Source organism: Symphalangus syndactylus, chromosome X (genome assembly GCF_028878055.3).
Source record: "Symphalangus syndactylus isolate Jambi chromosome X, NHGRI_mSymSyn1-v2.1_pri, whole genome shotgun sequence".
In the NCBI taxonomy this organism is placed as follows: domain Eukaryota; kingdom Metazoa; phylum Chordata; class Mammalia; order Primates; family Hylobatidae; genus Symphalangus; species Symphalangus syndactylus.
The window spans coordinates 24,027,322-24,039,826 of record NC_072447.2 but is presented as its reverse complement, the minus strand read 5'-3'; the positions used below and the strand labels follow the sequence as shown (position 1 = coordinate 24,039,826).

Genomic DNA, 12,505 nt, shown 5'->3' with positions numbered 1-12,505 from the left:
GAGATCAGCCTAACCAATGTGGTGAAACCCTGTCTCTACTAAAAATACAAAAATTAGCCGTGTGTAGTGGTGCACACCTGTAATCCCAGCTACTCGGGAGGCTGAGACAGAAGAATTGCCTAAACCTGGGAGGCGGAGGTTGCAGTGAGCCAAGATCGCACCACTGCACTCCAGCCTGGCGACAGAGTGAGACTCCAAAAAAAAAAAAAGAAGGTCTGTATATTTGAGAGGTACATATAGAAGTATTTGTGGATACAATAACATATTGCCAGGGATTTATTTAAATTCATCCGTGGTGGAGACAGGACAGGGAGTAAGGGCAGGGATGAAACACGGCTGGTCGGATATTGATAATGACTGAGGCTGAGGCCATAGCCTCTCTACTTTGTAATGCACTTGAAAATTTCCAAAATAAAAACACAGAAACAATTTCATGAGTTCAGGCCGAGGCAGGCAGATGGCTTGAGCTCAGGAGTTCGAGACCGGCCTGGGCAACATGGTGAAATGCTGTCTCTACAAAATACAAAATCTAGCTTGGCATGGTGGCGTGCACCTGTAGTCCCAGCTACTCTCCAGGTTGAGGTTGGAGGGTCACTTGAGCTTGGGAGGTGGAGGTTGCAGTGAGCTGAGATCGCACCACTGCACCCTAGCCTGGGCAACATTGAGACCCTGTCTCAAAAAAAGAAAAAGAAAAAAAAATGGAAATAGCAAAAACAACCAATACATTGGTCAACCCTGATTCTCCTTTTTCACTCTAGAAATCAACAATTGGAGCAAAGAATGAAGCATTTACTCTCCCCTTTTTTGTGTACGCACTGAATTTTAGAGTAACCAAATAGCCATAGTTGATGAGGGAAAACTTTTTATTTTTTTTTTAGAGATGGGGTCTCACCCAGGCTGGTCTCCAACTCTTGGGCTCAAGAGAGTCTCCCACCTCAGCCTCCCAAGTAGCTGGGACCATAGACCCTCGCACAAAAGCATCCCAGCTGATATATCTGGCTAGAATGTTCACATTAGAAAGTCACCACTTACAGTTTTGGGAGGTCGAGACAGGAGGATTGCTTGAGGACAGGAGTGGGAGACCAGCCTGGGCAACATGGTGAGATCCCATCTCTACAAAAACTTATTAGAAATTAGCTGGGCATGATGGCACACATCTGTCGTCCCAGCTACTTGGAAGGCTAAGGCGGGAGGGTTGCTTGAGCTCAAGAGTGTGAGATTACAGTGACCCATGATCCTACCACTGCACTCTAGCCTGGGCGACAGAGATTCCTGTAGGAAGAAGGGAAGGAGGGAAGTAGGGAGGGAGAGAAGGAGGAGAGGAGGGAGGGAGGGAGGGAAGGAGAAAAGGAGGGAAGGAGGGAGGAAGAGGAGGGAAGAGGGGAGGGAAAGAAGAGAAGGAAGGAAGGAGGGAGGGAGAGAAGGAGAGAAGGAGGGAGAGAGGGAAGGAGGGAAAGAGAAACAGAAGGAAAGAATTAGGGAAGGAGGAGAGAAGAGAAGGAGGGAAGAAGGGAGAAAGAGGAGGAAAACAGGAGGGAGAGGAGGGGAAGGAGGAAGGGAGAGGAGGGGAGGGAGAGGAGGGGAGGGAGGGAGGGATGGAATGGAAGAACGGGGGGGAAGAGGAAGAGAAAAAGAGAAGGAGGGAAGGAGGGAGGGAGAGAATGAAAAGGGGAAAGGAGGAAAGGAGGGAAGGAAGGAAGGGAGAGAGGGAAGAAGGGAAGGAAGGGAATGAGGGAGAGAGGGAGGGGGAGGGATGGAAGAAAAGAAAGGTCACCACTCGCAATCCTCAGTGCAATAATTTATTCAAACAAGGACCATCAATAGATGAAACCATCAGGGTTGGGTGGAAGTTTGATGAAGCAACTTACAAAAGGGATCAGGTATTCCCTTCATGGATCCACTGATCAATCTTAGCATCACTGAAAGGGATAATGACCATGTACCCCCGGCATAGTGCAGTCAGCAGGAAGTACGTGGTACCACCTATGAAATACTCTTCCTCTGAGAACTGACCAGGACTCTAATCAAGCCTCTAGAGGTAACGAGTTAAATTAACCCACTTTCTTCAGCAAATCAAAATCATTTATTAAAAAGGCACATGAGGTCAGGCACAGTGGTTCTCACATGTAATCTCAGTGCTTGGGAGGCTGAGGGAAGAGGATCACTTAAGCCCAGGGGCTCAAGACCTGCCTGGGCAACATGGCAAGACCTCATCTTTACAAAAACACAAAAAATTAGGCGGGCATGGTGGTGCACGCTTGTAGTCCCATCTACTTTGGAAGTTGAGGTGGGAGGCTCACCAGAGCCTGGAGGTCAAGGCTGCACCAATCCTTGATCATGCCACTGCACTCCAACCTGGGAGACAGAGTGAGACCCTGCCTCAGGAAAAAAAAAAAAAAAAAAAAAAAAAAAGGCAAAGGGGTTGCTCTGTGTGTGTGTGTGTGTGTGTGTGCACGTGCACTGGGGGAGTGTTTTAGATGAACACTTCAGAGGCAGAGTGAGCACTTTGTGTGGGACAAATAAAACTACAGAATTATTTTTAAGGCATCTAAACATTCTGACTATTTTATAACGAGGAATAACTGCTCAGTTTTTTACATATATGGTTATGTGAGAAATGTCCACTTTTTAAGACTATAGGGGATGAAGGGACATGTGTCTGGGGTTTGCTTTAAAATACTTAGGAAAAAGAGGCCGGGCGCAGTGGCTCACGCCTGTAATCTCAGCACTTTGGGAGGCCAAGGCAGGCGGATCACTTGAGGCCAGGAGTTTGAGACCAGCCTGGCCAACATGGTGAAACCCCGTCTCTACTAAAAATACAAAAATTAGCCAGGCGTGGTGGCAGGTGCCTGTAATCCCAGCTGTTCGGGAGGCTGAGGCAGGAGAATCGCTTGAACCTGGGAGGCAGAGGTTGCAGTGAGCTGAGATCACGCCACCGCACTCAAGTCCAGGCGACAGAGCAAGACTCTGTGTCAAAAAAAAAAAAAAAAAAAAACGTAGGAAAAAGAAACACAGATTAGAAAGGTAAAAGGATGGAAAGAGAAAGCGGAAGTGCCCTAATCTCAGTAACTGTGGAATCTGGCAGTGGGTGTGGAGATTCCTTATGCTATCCTCTCTACTTTTGCACATTTTAGAAAACTTTATATGGTAGGGAGATGTTATTACCATGACACAGAAAATAAGGTCCATTCTTGGTTTTTTGTTTATTGGAGTTTTTTTTAAAGAGACAGGGTCTTGCTGTATGGCCCAGGCTGGAGTGCAGTGGTGCCATCATGTCTGACTGGAGCTTCCAACTCCTGGGCTCAAGTGATCCTCCCACTTCAGCCTCCCAAGTAACTAGAATCACAGCCACACACCACCACACCCAGCTATTTTTTTTTTTCTTGTAGAGACCAGGTCTTGCTATGCTGCCAAGGCTGGTCTTGGACTCCTGGCCTCAAGTGATCCTCCCACTTCGGCCTCCCAAAGTGCTGGGATTACAGGCGTAAGTCACCATGCCTGGCCTATGATTGTTTGTAGCAAAAGTTTAAGAGGGAAATGTGAGAAGTTAATGTACTCAGAAACTCTTATTTCCCTACTCTTAGTTTACAGGGTTGATTATTTGCTTTAGCCAACAATAATTAAAATTCAGATGCAATAAGACCAACTGGCAGGTGGGAAGACTTTTAAATAAAAGTTCTCAATTCAACCAACAAATCAGTGAACCACATTCAGATACACAAGACAACAGAAGGAGGCAGTTGGCCACCTTCTGTCCCAAACTACCCATGCCATGGTCTTGAGTCGTTGGCAATATTTGGTAGAGCATGCTAATAACATTTTCCACAAACTCCCAGAAATCTTAGATTTGCAAAGCCAATGCAAGCAGGAAATTCACATTTCTGAAATACCAGGATGCAGTTGGCCGTACAGGGGACATTTGTAAAATAGAGAAAACATCCCAGTTAACAGCATCGGCAAGACACCTATCCCTGCCACTTGAATGGCAGTGCCAACTTCCTGCACATCTGGCTTGAAGGGCATTTGGAGAGATGGCGGGAAGATGATCCCCTGTGAGTTTATGATGGCATCGTTGTTCTGGAGCACAGCAATTAAGTTAAAGACACCAGCAGCAATGTTGAGAATTCCTGAAACAACGAATGAATTGTAGGTGTCCTCCTCAAATATTCTCATGGACATGTTTCTAAGCGCAAACATGTTAAAGGCTCTCCCAAAGAATCCGAAAATGCTGGCAGTCAGTAGAAAGCGTTGAGCCATGGAAATTTCGAAAGGGAGAAAGGTGTCCCGGTAGCTGTATCGGTAACAAAATTTGGTTGTGGTGCTGTTGGTGCGATGCCGGTAAACGCAGACTCTAAATATTCCCACGCAGGCGATTCCAGGGGGGTAGAGCAGGGTGTCTTTCATGTACCATATTCGCCACTCCACGAGACCCATGGACGTAGAGGAGAGGATCCATCCTATGGTGGCAAGGGCGAAGACTGAAAATTGGCAGTTGGCACTGTTGCAGAACCAGAGCATGGTGGCAGTGCACCCAGGAAACTACAAACAAATACAGAGCATGGTGAGGGGGGGACCCTGGGACCTGGGACAGCCTCCCATGGGTGAGTAGCGCCAAGAGGGAGGTGTTGTATTGGAGAAAGGAGACACTAGACCTTCTAGCTCTGCTGGTGGGAGTGCAGTCCGAGCAAACTTTGCACAGGGCCACTCTGCAATATTTCCCGAAAGCCTTAAAATGCACACACCTTCAGCCTGGCAGTTCCACTTCCAGGCATTGGTGCAAAGACATAACTAAGGTCGGCCACAAGTATGTAGCCACAAAGATGGTCATCACAGCATTGCTTATAATATTGGAAACTGGGGAACAACATCAAGTCCAACAATAGGGCTTGGTGAAAGAATTTATGCTATGTCCACGCGATGGAGCTATACGCCAACATTGACAATACAAATGGACTCATACGAGGTGTAATAGTTTTGTGTGGCTCTTTTCACATGGCACGTTTCCAAGGGTCATCCATGTTGCAGCAGGTATGAGAAGGTTGTCCCTTTTCATTGCTGAATGGTGTTCCATTGTGTGGATAGACCGCGGTTTGTTCATTCATCAGCTTTTGGATACTTGGGTTGGTGCCATGTTTTGGCCATTATAAAGAATGCTGTCATGAACACTTGAATATAAAAGTTTGTATGTGCATATGTCCTTGTTTATCTGGTGTAGATGCCTAGGAGTGAAATTGGTGGTTCATATGGTAAGTGCGCATTTAACTTTTTATAAATTACTAAACTGTTTTCCCACGTGGCTGCACCATTTTATATTCCCACCAGCAATGATGGAGGTTCTGGTTTCTTCATATTTTCTCCAACATTTGGTATTTTTAGTGTTTTTCATGACAGCCATTCCAGTTGACATTCTGTGTGACCGAAAGGGAGGTGTCCGTAATATTTCAAATACAAATTACATGTTTCAAAATAATATGTACGATATAATTATAGATACAAATCGAAATGAAAATCTATATCCTAAGCTATTAGGAGACATTTTTAACTGGGTTTGAGAGATTCTGGGTTTTTTCTAAGCTATTTGGATTGTGAAGGGTCACACACATATAGAAAAGCACACAAGTGTGCAGCTCAATGAATGATGATGGGGTGAACACCCATGGAGCCACCATTTCATTTCAGATACACAATATTCCCACTTCCTTGCTTGCCTTCATAGTTTTATCGTCTCAGCATGCATCCCCACAAGTCTTACTTCTATTTTCCCTGTTTTTCAAAATGCGGATCATACGGTCAATGCTTTTGTGTGACTGGTTTCTTTCACGCAATGTTGTGTCCATTTATGACACTCAGATTGTAATTTTTTTAGGTGCCTGGCTGTTCAGTATTTTCAAATATTTCTGCAATAAGCATGATTATTTACAATAAGAAAACAATAAAAAATATTTCACAAAACAGTTGTCTCGGGAAACTTGCTTGAGCCCAGGAGTTTGAGACCAGCCTGGGCAACACAGCAAGACCATGTCTCCAATAAAAAAGTTGTCAAGCAATGGAAGATTCATTGAGTACATAAATACACTTTACTACCTAGTATATGTTAAAATGAAGCCATTCATTTATTATAATACTTTGCAGATAGTAAAGTAGAAAAAGATTTAGTAACATGGGAAAATGTCCGTGGTGGGTTGAATCTAAAATGCAGATAACAAACTCGTTAGTATATATAGTAGTATAATCTTATTTTTGCCTATCATAAAATATGCTGGGAAGACAAAACAAGATGCATCTAAATATTAGGATTACTGGTGATTTTTCTTTTCCTGTCTTAAAGTCTATTACTTTTTTAATTGGAAAAAATGGTGAGCATACAGAGACACAAACATAAAAGTGTGTTAATTATCATCAAGAGTAAGGCCAGGCATGGTGGCTCATGCCTGTAATCCCAGCACTTTAGGAGGCCGAATAGGGCAGATCTCTTGAGGTCAGGAGTTTGAGCCCGGCTTGGCCAACATGGTGAAACCCCATCTCTGCTAAAAATACAAAAATTAGCCGGGCATGGTGGCGCACGCCTATAGTCCCAGCTACTCGGGAGGCTGAGGCAGGAGAATCGCCTGAACTCGGGAGTCGTAGGCTGTAGTGAGCAGAGATAGCGCCACTGCACTCTAGCCTGGGCAATAGAGCCAGACTCCATCTCAAAAAAAAATTATTATCAAGAGTAATAAAAACATGGCTGTCTCTTGACCCAATCTCCCACTTCTTGGGACCAATTCTAGTGGACAAATCAGAGAAGTGGGATCAAAGTGTCTGGGCACTGATGCTCACCAGGGGTGTTGTCGACACTAGGAATAAGAGAAATCTGGAGACAAGTAATATGTGAAGCAATACGGATGCTTAAGTACATTTCATAATTCCAGGAGATATAGCATACTATTCAACCATTTATAATGAAGTCTTCGAAAGCATTTTAGTGACAGGAAATTGTCACTGTTTGCTAAGTGGGAAAAGGATGCAAAAGAATGTATAAATATACATGTTGTTTTATATATATATATATATGTGTTTGTGTGTCTCCTTGTGTTTGTGTGTGTTGTGTATTTGTGTGTGTCCTTGTGTGTGTTTGTGTGTGTGTCTCCTTATGTGTGTTTGTGTTTGTGTGTGTGTATATTTGTATGCCCCCAGTTTTGTTTTTAAAAGCCACCCACATGTATATGCAGAAAACTTTGAAAGGCTCTCCTGGGTGCTGGAAGGAAGATCCACTCTGGAAAGAGACACTCATTTTTAAGTGATGAATAAAGATGGGATGAAATAGACATTGTGAGTGGAAGGAAGGAAGGAAGGAAGGAAGGAAGAGGGGAGGGAGGAGGGAGGGAGAGAGAAATGGAAGGGAGGGAGGGAGGGAGGAAGGAAAGAAAGAGTTGCTGGAGAACATTGAGGGTCTGAACTTTATCGGGGAGGCATGCTGGGGAGGGATGGGTCAGAGGTTATTCCAGGCTGATGTCAGAAATCCCTCCTAATGGCCAGAACATTCCTGGCAGATGCCACATTTATAGCAATCATTCTTTTTAGCAAAATATTCTTGAACAAATGATGATGATTATTATTAGAGAGAGGGTCTCTGTCTCCCAGATTGGAGTGCGGTGAAACAATCATAGCTCAATCAGCCTCAACCTGCTGGGCGAAAACCATCCTCCTGCCTCAGCCTTCCAAGTAGCTGGGACCACAGGTGTGTCCCACTACACTCAGCTAATTTCTTTTTGTATTTTTTTGTAGAGATGGGGATCTTGTTATGTTGGCCAGGCGGCTCTCGAACCCCTGGATTCAAGTGATCCTCCCACCTCGGCCTCCCAAAGTGCTAGGATTACAGGCATGAACCACTGTGCCTGGCTCAATAACTGCATTTCAAAATAAGTATAATCCTGGGCATCTTGTTTTTGCATCTTTTCTGGAATAAGGTCCGTAGGCTTCGCTAGGTATCAAACAGGTTCATACACAAAAGAGATATCCTTTTTTGGCATATTTCAAGACGGCTCTTCAGAGAAGATGCAGACACAGGAACAGCCCTGTGTGGAGACATACGTGACTCCATCTTGGATGCTAATCCAGCAGTGTTGACTTTTGATTAGCCCCAGTCCTGTGAAGGCCTCCTGATTCCTACTCTATTTACCTTCTTTAGTGTAAGAACATATACTCACTATAAATGTAAAAATTTTTTTTGAGACAAGAGTCTTGCTCTGTCGCCCAAGGCTGGAGTGCAGTGGTGTGTGATCTCCGCTCACTGCAAGCCCTCCCGGGTTCCAGTGAGTCTCCTGCGTTAGCCTCCCGAGTAGCTGGGATTACAGGCATGAGCCACTACGCCTAGCTATTTTTTTTTTGTATTTTTAGTAGAGACAGGGTTTCGCCATGTTGGCCAGGCTGGTCTTGAACTCCTGACCTCAGGTGATCCACCCTCCTCGGCCTCCCAAAGTGCTGGGATTACAGGCGTGAGCCACCACACCCAGCTGGCTACTATTTTAAAGAAACAAAATAACAAGTGTTGGCAAGGATGTGGAGAAATGGGATCCTTAGTACATTGTTGGTGGGAATGTAAAATGGTGCAGATGCTGTGGAAAACAGTATGGCAATTCCTTTAAAAAGTAAAAAAAAAAAAAAAAAGATACCACCTGATAAAGCAATTCACCTTCTGGGTAGATACCCAAAAGAAGTGAAAGCAGGGTCTTGACCAGTTATCGGCACACCCATGTTCACAGCAGCTCATTCACAGGAGCCAAAAGGCAGAAGCCACTCAAGTGTCCATTGACAGATGAATGGATAAGCAACATGTGATCTATCCATACCATGGAATATTATTTAGCCTTAAAAAGATAGGAAAATCGTCCAGGCACAGTGGCTCACACCTTTAATCCCAGCACTTTGGGAGGCTGAGGTCGGAGGATTGCTTGAGCCCAGGAGTTTAAGTCCAGTCTGGGCAACATAGTGAAACCCCATCTCTACAAAAATTAGCCAGGCTTGGTGGTGCACACCTATAGTCCCAGCTACCTGGGAGGAGGCTGAGGTGGGAGGATCACTTGAGACTGGGAGTTCAAGGTTGCAGTGAGCCATGATCTCACTGCACTCCAGCCTGGGCAACAGAGCGAGACCCTGTCTCACAAAAAAGAAAAAAAGCGCCTGGTGCGTGGCTCATGCCTGCAATCCCAGCACTTTGGGATGCCGAGGTGGGTGGATCACCTGAGGTCAGGAGTTCGAGACCAGCCTGGTCAACATGGTGAAACCCTGTCCCTACTAAAAATACAAAAATTAGCTGGGCATGGTGGTGTGCACCCGTAGTCCCAGCTACTCAGGAGGCTGAGGCAGGAGAATCACTTGAACCCAGGAGGCGGAGGTTGCAGTGAGCCGAGATTGTGCCACTGCACTCCAGCCTGGCGACAGAGCAAGACTCCGTCTCAAAACAACAACAGCAAAACTAAACTAAACAAAGAATTGTCATGTGATCCAGGGGGCCATGAGTGTGGCTCACGCCTGTAATGCCAGCACTTTGGGAGGTTGAGGCGGGTGGATCAGATCACCTGAGGTGAGGAGTTCGAGACCAGCCTGGCCAACATGGTGAAATCCTGTCTCTACTAGAAAAAAAAAAAAAAATTAGCTGGGTGTGGTGGTGGGTGCCTGTAGTCCCAGCTACTCGGGAGGCTGAGGCACAAGAATTGCTTGAACCCGAGAGGCGGAGGTTGCAGTGAGCCGAGATTACACCACTGCACTCCAGCCTGGGTGACAGAGGGAGATTACCTCTTAGAAAAAAAAAAAAAAAAAAAAAGAATTGCTATGTGATCCAGCAATTCCACTTCTGGGTATATACACAAAAAGATGTGACAGCAAGGACTCAAAGACATATTTCTACACCCATGTTCATAGCAACATTATTCACAGTAACCAAAGGTGGAAACAACCCAAGTGCCCACCCACAGACAATGGAAGCTAAATGTGGTCTATACCGAAACCAGAAATAGGATTTCTATCCCCAGTCCCAAAAAGGAAGTTCTGACACAGGCTACCACACAGACGAACCTCGAAGACATTACACTGAGTGAAAGAAGCCAGTCACAAAAGGACAAATACTGCCCGGATCCCCATACGGGAGGTACCTGTAATAGAGAGTCAAATTCATAGACAGAAAGTAGGTGGTGGTTGCCAGGGGCTGGCGGGAACTAATGCGGAGTTCATGTTTCACAGGGACAGAGTTTCATTTGGGGAAGATAAAAAGTCCTGGAGGTAGACAGTGGTGCCAGTTACCCATAATTACATGTACTTACTGCCATTGAACTGTACACTTAAATGGCTACAATGGTCAATTTTATGTTACACATACTTTACCACAATAAAAAAAAAAAATACACAATAAAGAAGGAACGAACCACCGCTACCTAGCGATGTGGTCTTCGCGTGTACCGGTGGCTTGAGGGGAGGGCAGTCAGCTCACCTGGCCAGCAGGGCCGACATGGACACAGCTCCTCTCGGACGCCCTGCCGAGTTCTTCAGCACCAGCTTCTTGGTCCAGGCAGCTGGGAGTTCTCATCAACACGGTAGCCATGGTTTCCAGTCGAGGCCCTCCCTCAATGTTCTGTTCCCACGTTCCGCCAGTCACCCTGCTCATCCAGGTGTCAGTCCTAGGTCCTGAGGTCACTGCAGCCACCACCCTTTAGTTGCTTCATTTGCTTCATCATGTACCCTCTTTTGCTCTGTCAGCCTTTGGAGGGTCCACTCCAACATCTGTATGGGCTCCTCATTTCTCTTTCCCCACCAGCCCTAGAACTGGTGTCTAACTCATATCACCTGCAGGTAATGCTTTTTTTTTTTTTTTTAAGATTGAGTTTCACTCTTGTCGCCCAGCCAGGAGTGCAATGGCGTGATCTCGGCTCACCGCAACCTCCGCCTCCTGGGTCCAAGCGATTCTCCTGCCTCAGCCTCCTGAGTAGCTGGAATTACAGGCAACTGCCACCACGCCCAGCTAATTTTTTTTGTATTTTTAGTAGAGATGGGGTTTCACTACGTTGGCCAGGCTGGTCTCGAACTCCTGACCTCGTGATCCGCCCACCTCGGCCTCCCAAAGTGCTGGAATTATAGGCGTGAGCCACTGTGCCTGGCCGACATTTTTTTTTAAGCAGTGGTAATATATAAGTACAGGTGTTAGCAGAAGTGGCACCCACCTGGATGAGATTGAGTTGTGAAGGCCACTGACAACCCATGTATTAGGAAAGACACCATTAATTTTAATTTTATTTTTTTGAGACAAGGTCTCACTCTCACCCAGGCTGGAGTATAGTGGCAAAACTACAACTCACTGCAGCCTCAGTCAACCTCCTGGGCTCAAGAGATCCTCCCTCCTCAGCCTCTCAAGTAGCTGGGACCACAGGCACGCACTACCACGCCTGGTTAATTTTTGTATTTTTTGCAGAGATGGAGTCTCGCTTTGTTGTCCAGGCTGGTCTTCAACTCCTGGACTCGGGTGATCTGCCTGTCTCACCCTCCCAAAATGTTGGGATTACAGGCGTGAGCCACCGTGCCAGCTGGGAAAGATACTGTTAGTTCATGGGAAATAACCTTTTTCTAGCTAAGTCTTGAATTACAGGCTTGTTGGAACAGTTTAGGTAGGTAAGACAAGTGGAAGATGTGGAGTGATTCCTGGTGTGTGAAACTGACCTGCTAAGACTGGGGACAGCTTCAAATGGAACCTGTGTAAGAAATGAGGCTGCCAAAAGGCAAACGATGCCGGCTACCCAGTATGTAGGACTAAACGTTACACAGAAGTCAAAATCCCACTGGACTCCTTTGCTTACAGGGTTTCCATAAGAAGGAATTTGTTCTGAGCAAATGAGCAGAGATGTGTGCAAAGATCTAAGTGCAAAGCACACCCAATGAACTCTGTAACTGAGGTTACAACTGGGACGAAAAGGCAAAATCCTAAAACAACACTTAGAGAACCATTCAGGAAACCATTTTATATCCTTATAATGGGATATCACACCAAAATTCAATACTATGTTGAAGAATAATTAAGGAAAACGTTCCCAATACTGCTAAGTAAAAAGCAGATTTCAAAAATATTATTATATAATCCTGTTTCCTTAAAAAAAGCAAAAGGAAAAAGGAGACAGGGAGGAAGGGAAAGAGGGAGAGGAGGACGGAGGGAAGGAGAGAGGGAGGGGAGGAATGGGGGAAGGAAGGAAGGAAGGACGGAAGGAAGGAAGGTGGGAAGGAGGGAGGGCGGGAAGGAAGGAAGGGGGTATGTGGCTATGTTGCCTTCCATGGCAAAACAGGCTTTGCAGCTGTGATGGAATCGAGGATCCTGCTGTGGAGAGATGATCCCGGCTTATCCAGGTGGGCTAGTGTCATCACAAGGGTTCTTGTGTGAGGGAGGCAAGAGGGTCAGGGAGGGAAATGAGATGATAGAAGAAGAGTCAGGGAGAGACTGGAAGACGCTAGACTGCTGGCTTTGCGGATGCAGGAAGCGGCCGTG

At 45.8% G+C, this 12,505-nt stretch overlaps 1 protein-coding gene across 2 annotated transcripts; it reads right to left on the bottom strand.

Moving 5' to 3' along the window:
- Positions 1-203: 203 nt before the first annotated feature.
- Positions 204-11,892, bottom strand: CLDN34 (claudin 34). 2 transcript variants are annotated; one of them, XM_055267573.2, is made up of 2 exons: positions 10,413-11,892; positions 204-4,539 (listed from the first exon to the last, which is right to left on the bottom strand). In XM_055267573.2, exon 2 carries the CDS (start codon positions 4,516-4,518, stop codon positions 3,874-3,876), a length of 645 nt encoding a protein of 214 aa, XP_055123548.1. In that variant the 5' UTR covers positions 4,519-4,539; positions 10,413-11,892; the 3' UTR covers positions 204-3,873. The 2 variants fall into 2 exon arrangements, with proteins under 2 accessions (XP_055123548.1, XP_055123547.1); XM_055267572.2 differs by having other exon boundaries at positions 10,469-11,892.
- Positions 11,893-12,505: the final 613 nt, after the last annotated feature.

Bases quoted from the DNA above. Each gene is read 5' to 3' on its own strand.
- CLDN34 (XM_055267572.2), bottom strand. From the start codon at position 10,642: ATGAGCAGGGTGACTGGCGGAACGTGGGAACAGAACATTGAGGGAGGG. The intron at 4,540-10,468 runs GTGAGCTGACTG...ATTTGTTTGTAG, and splicing joins ATGTCGGCCCTGCTGGCCAG to TTTCCTGGGTGCACTGCCAC.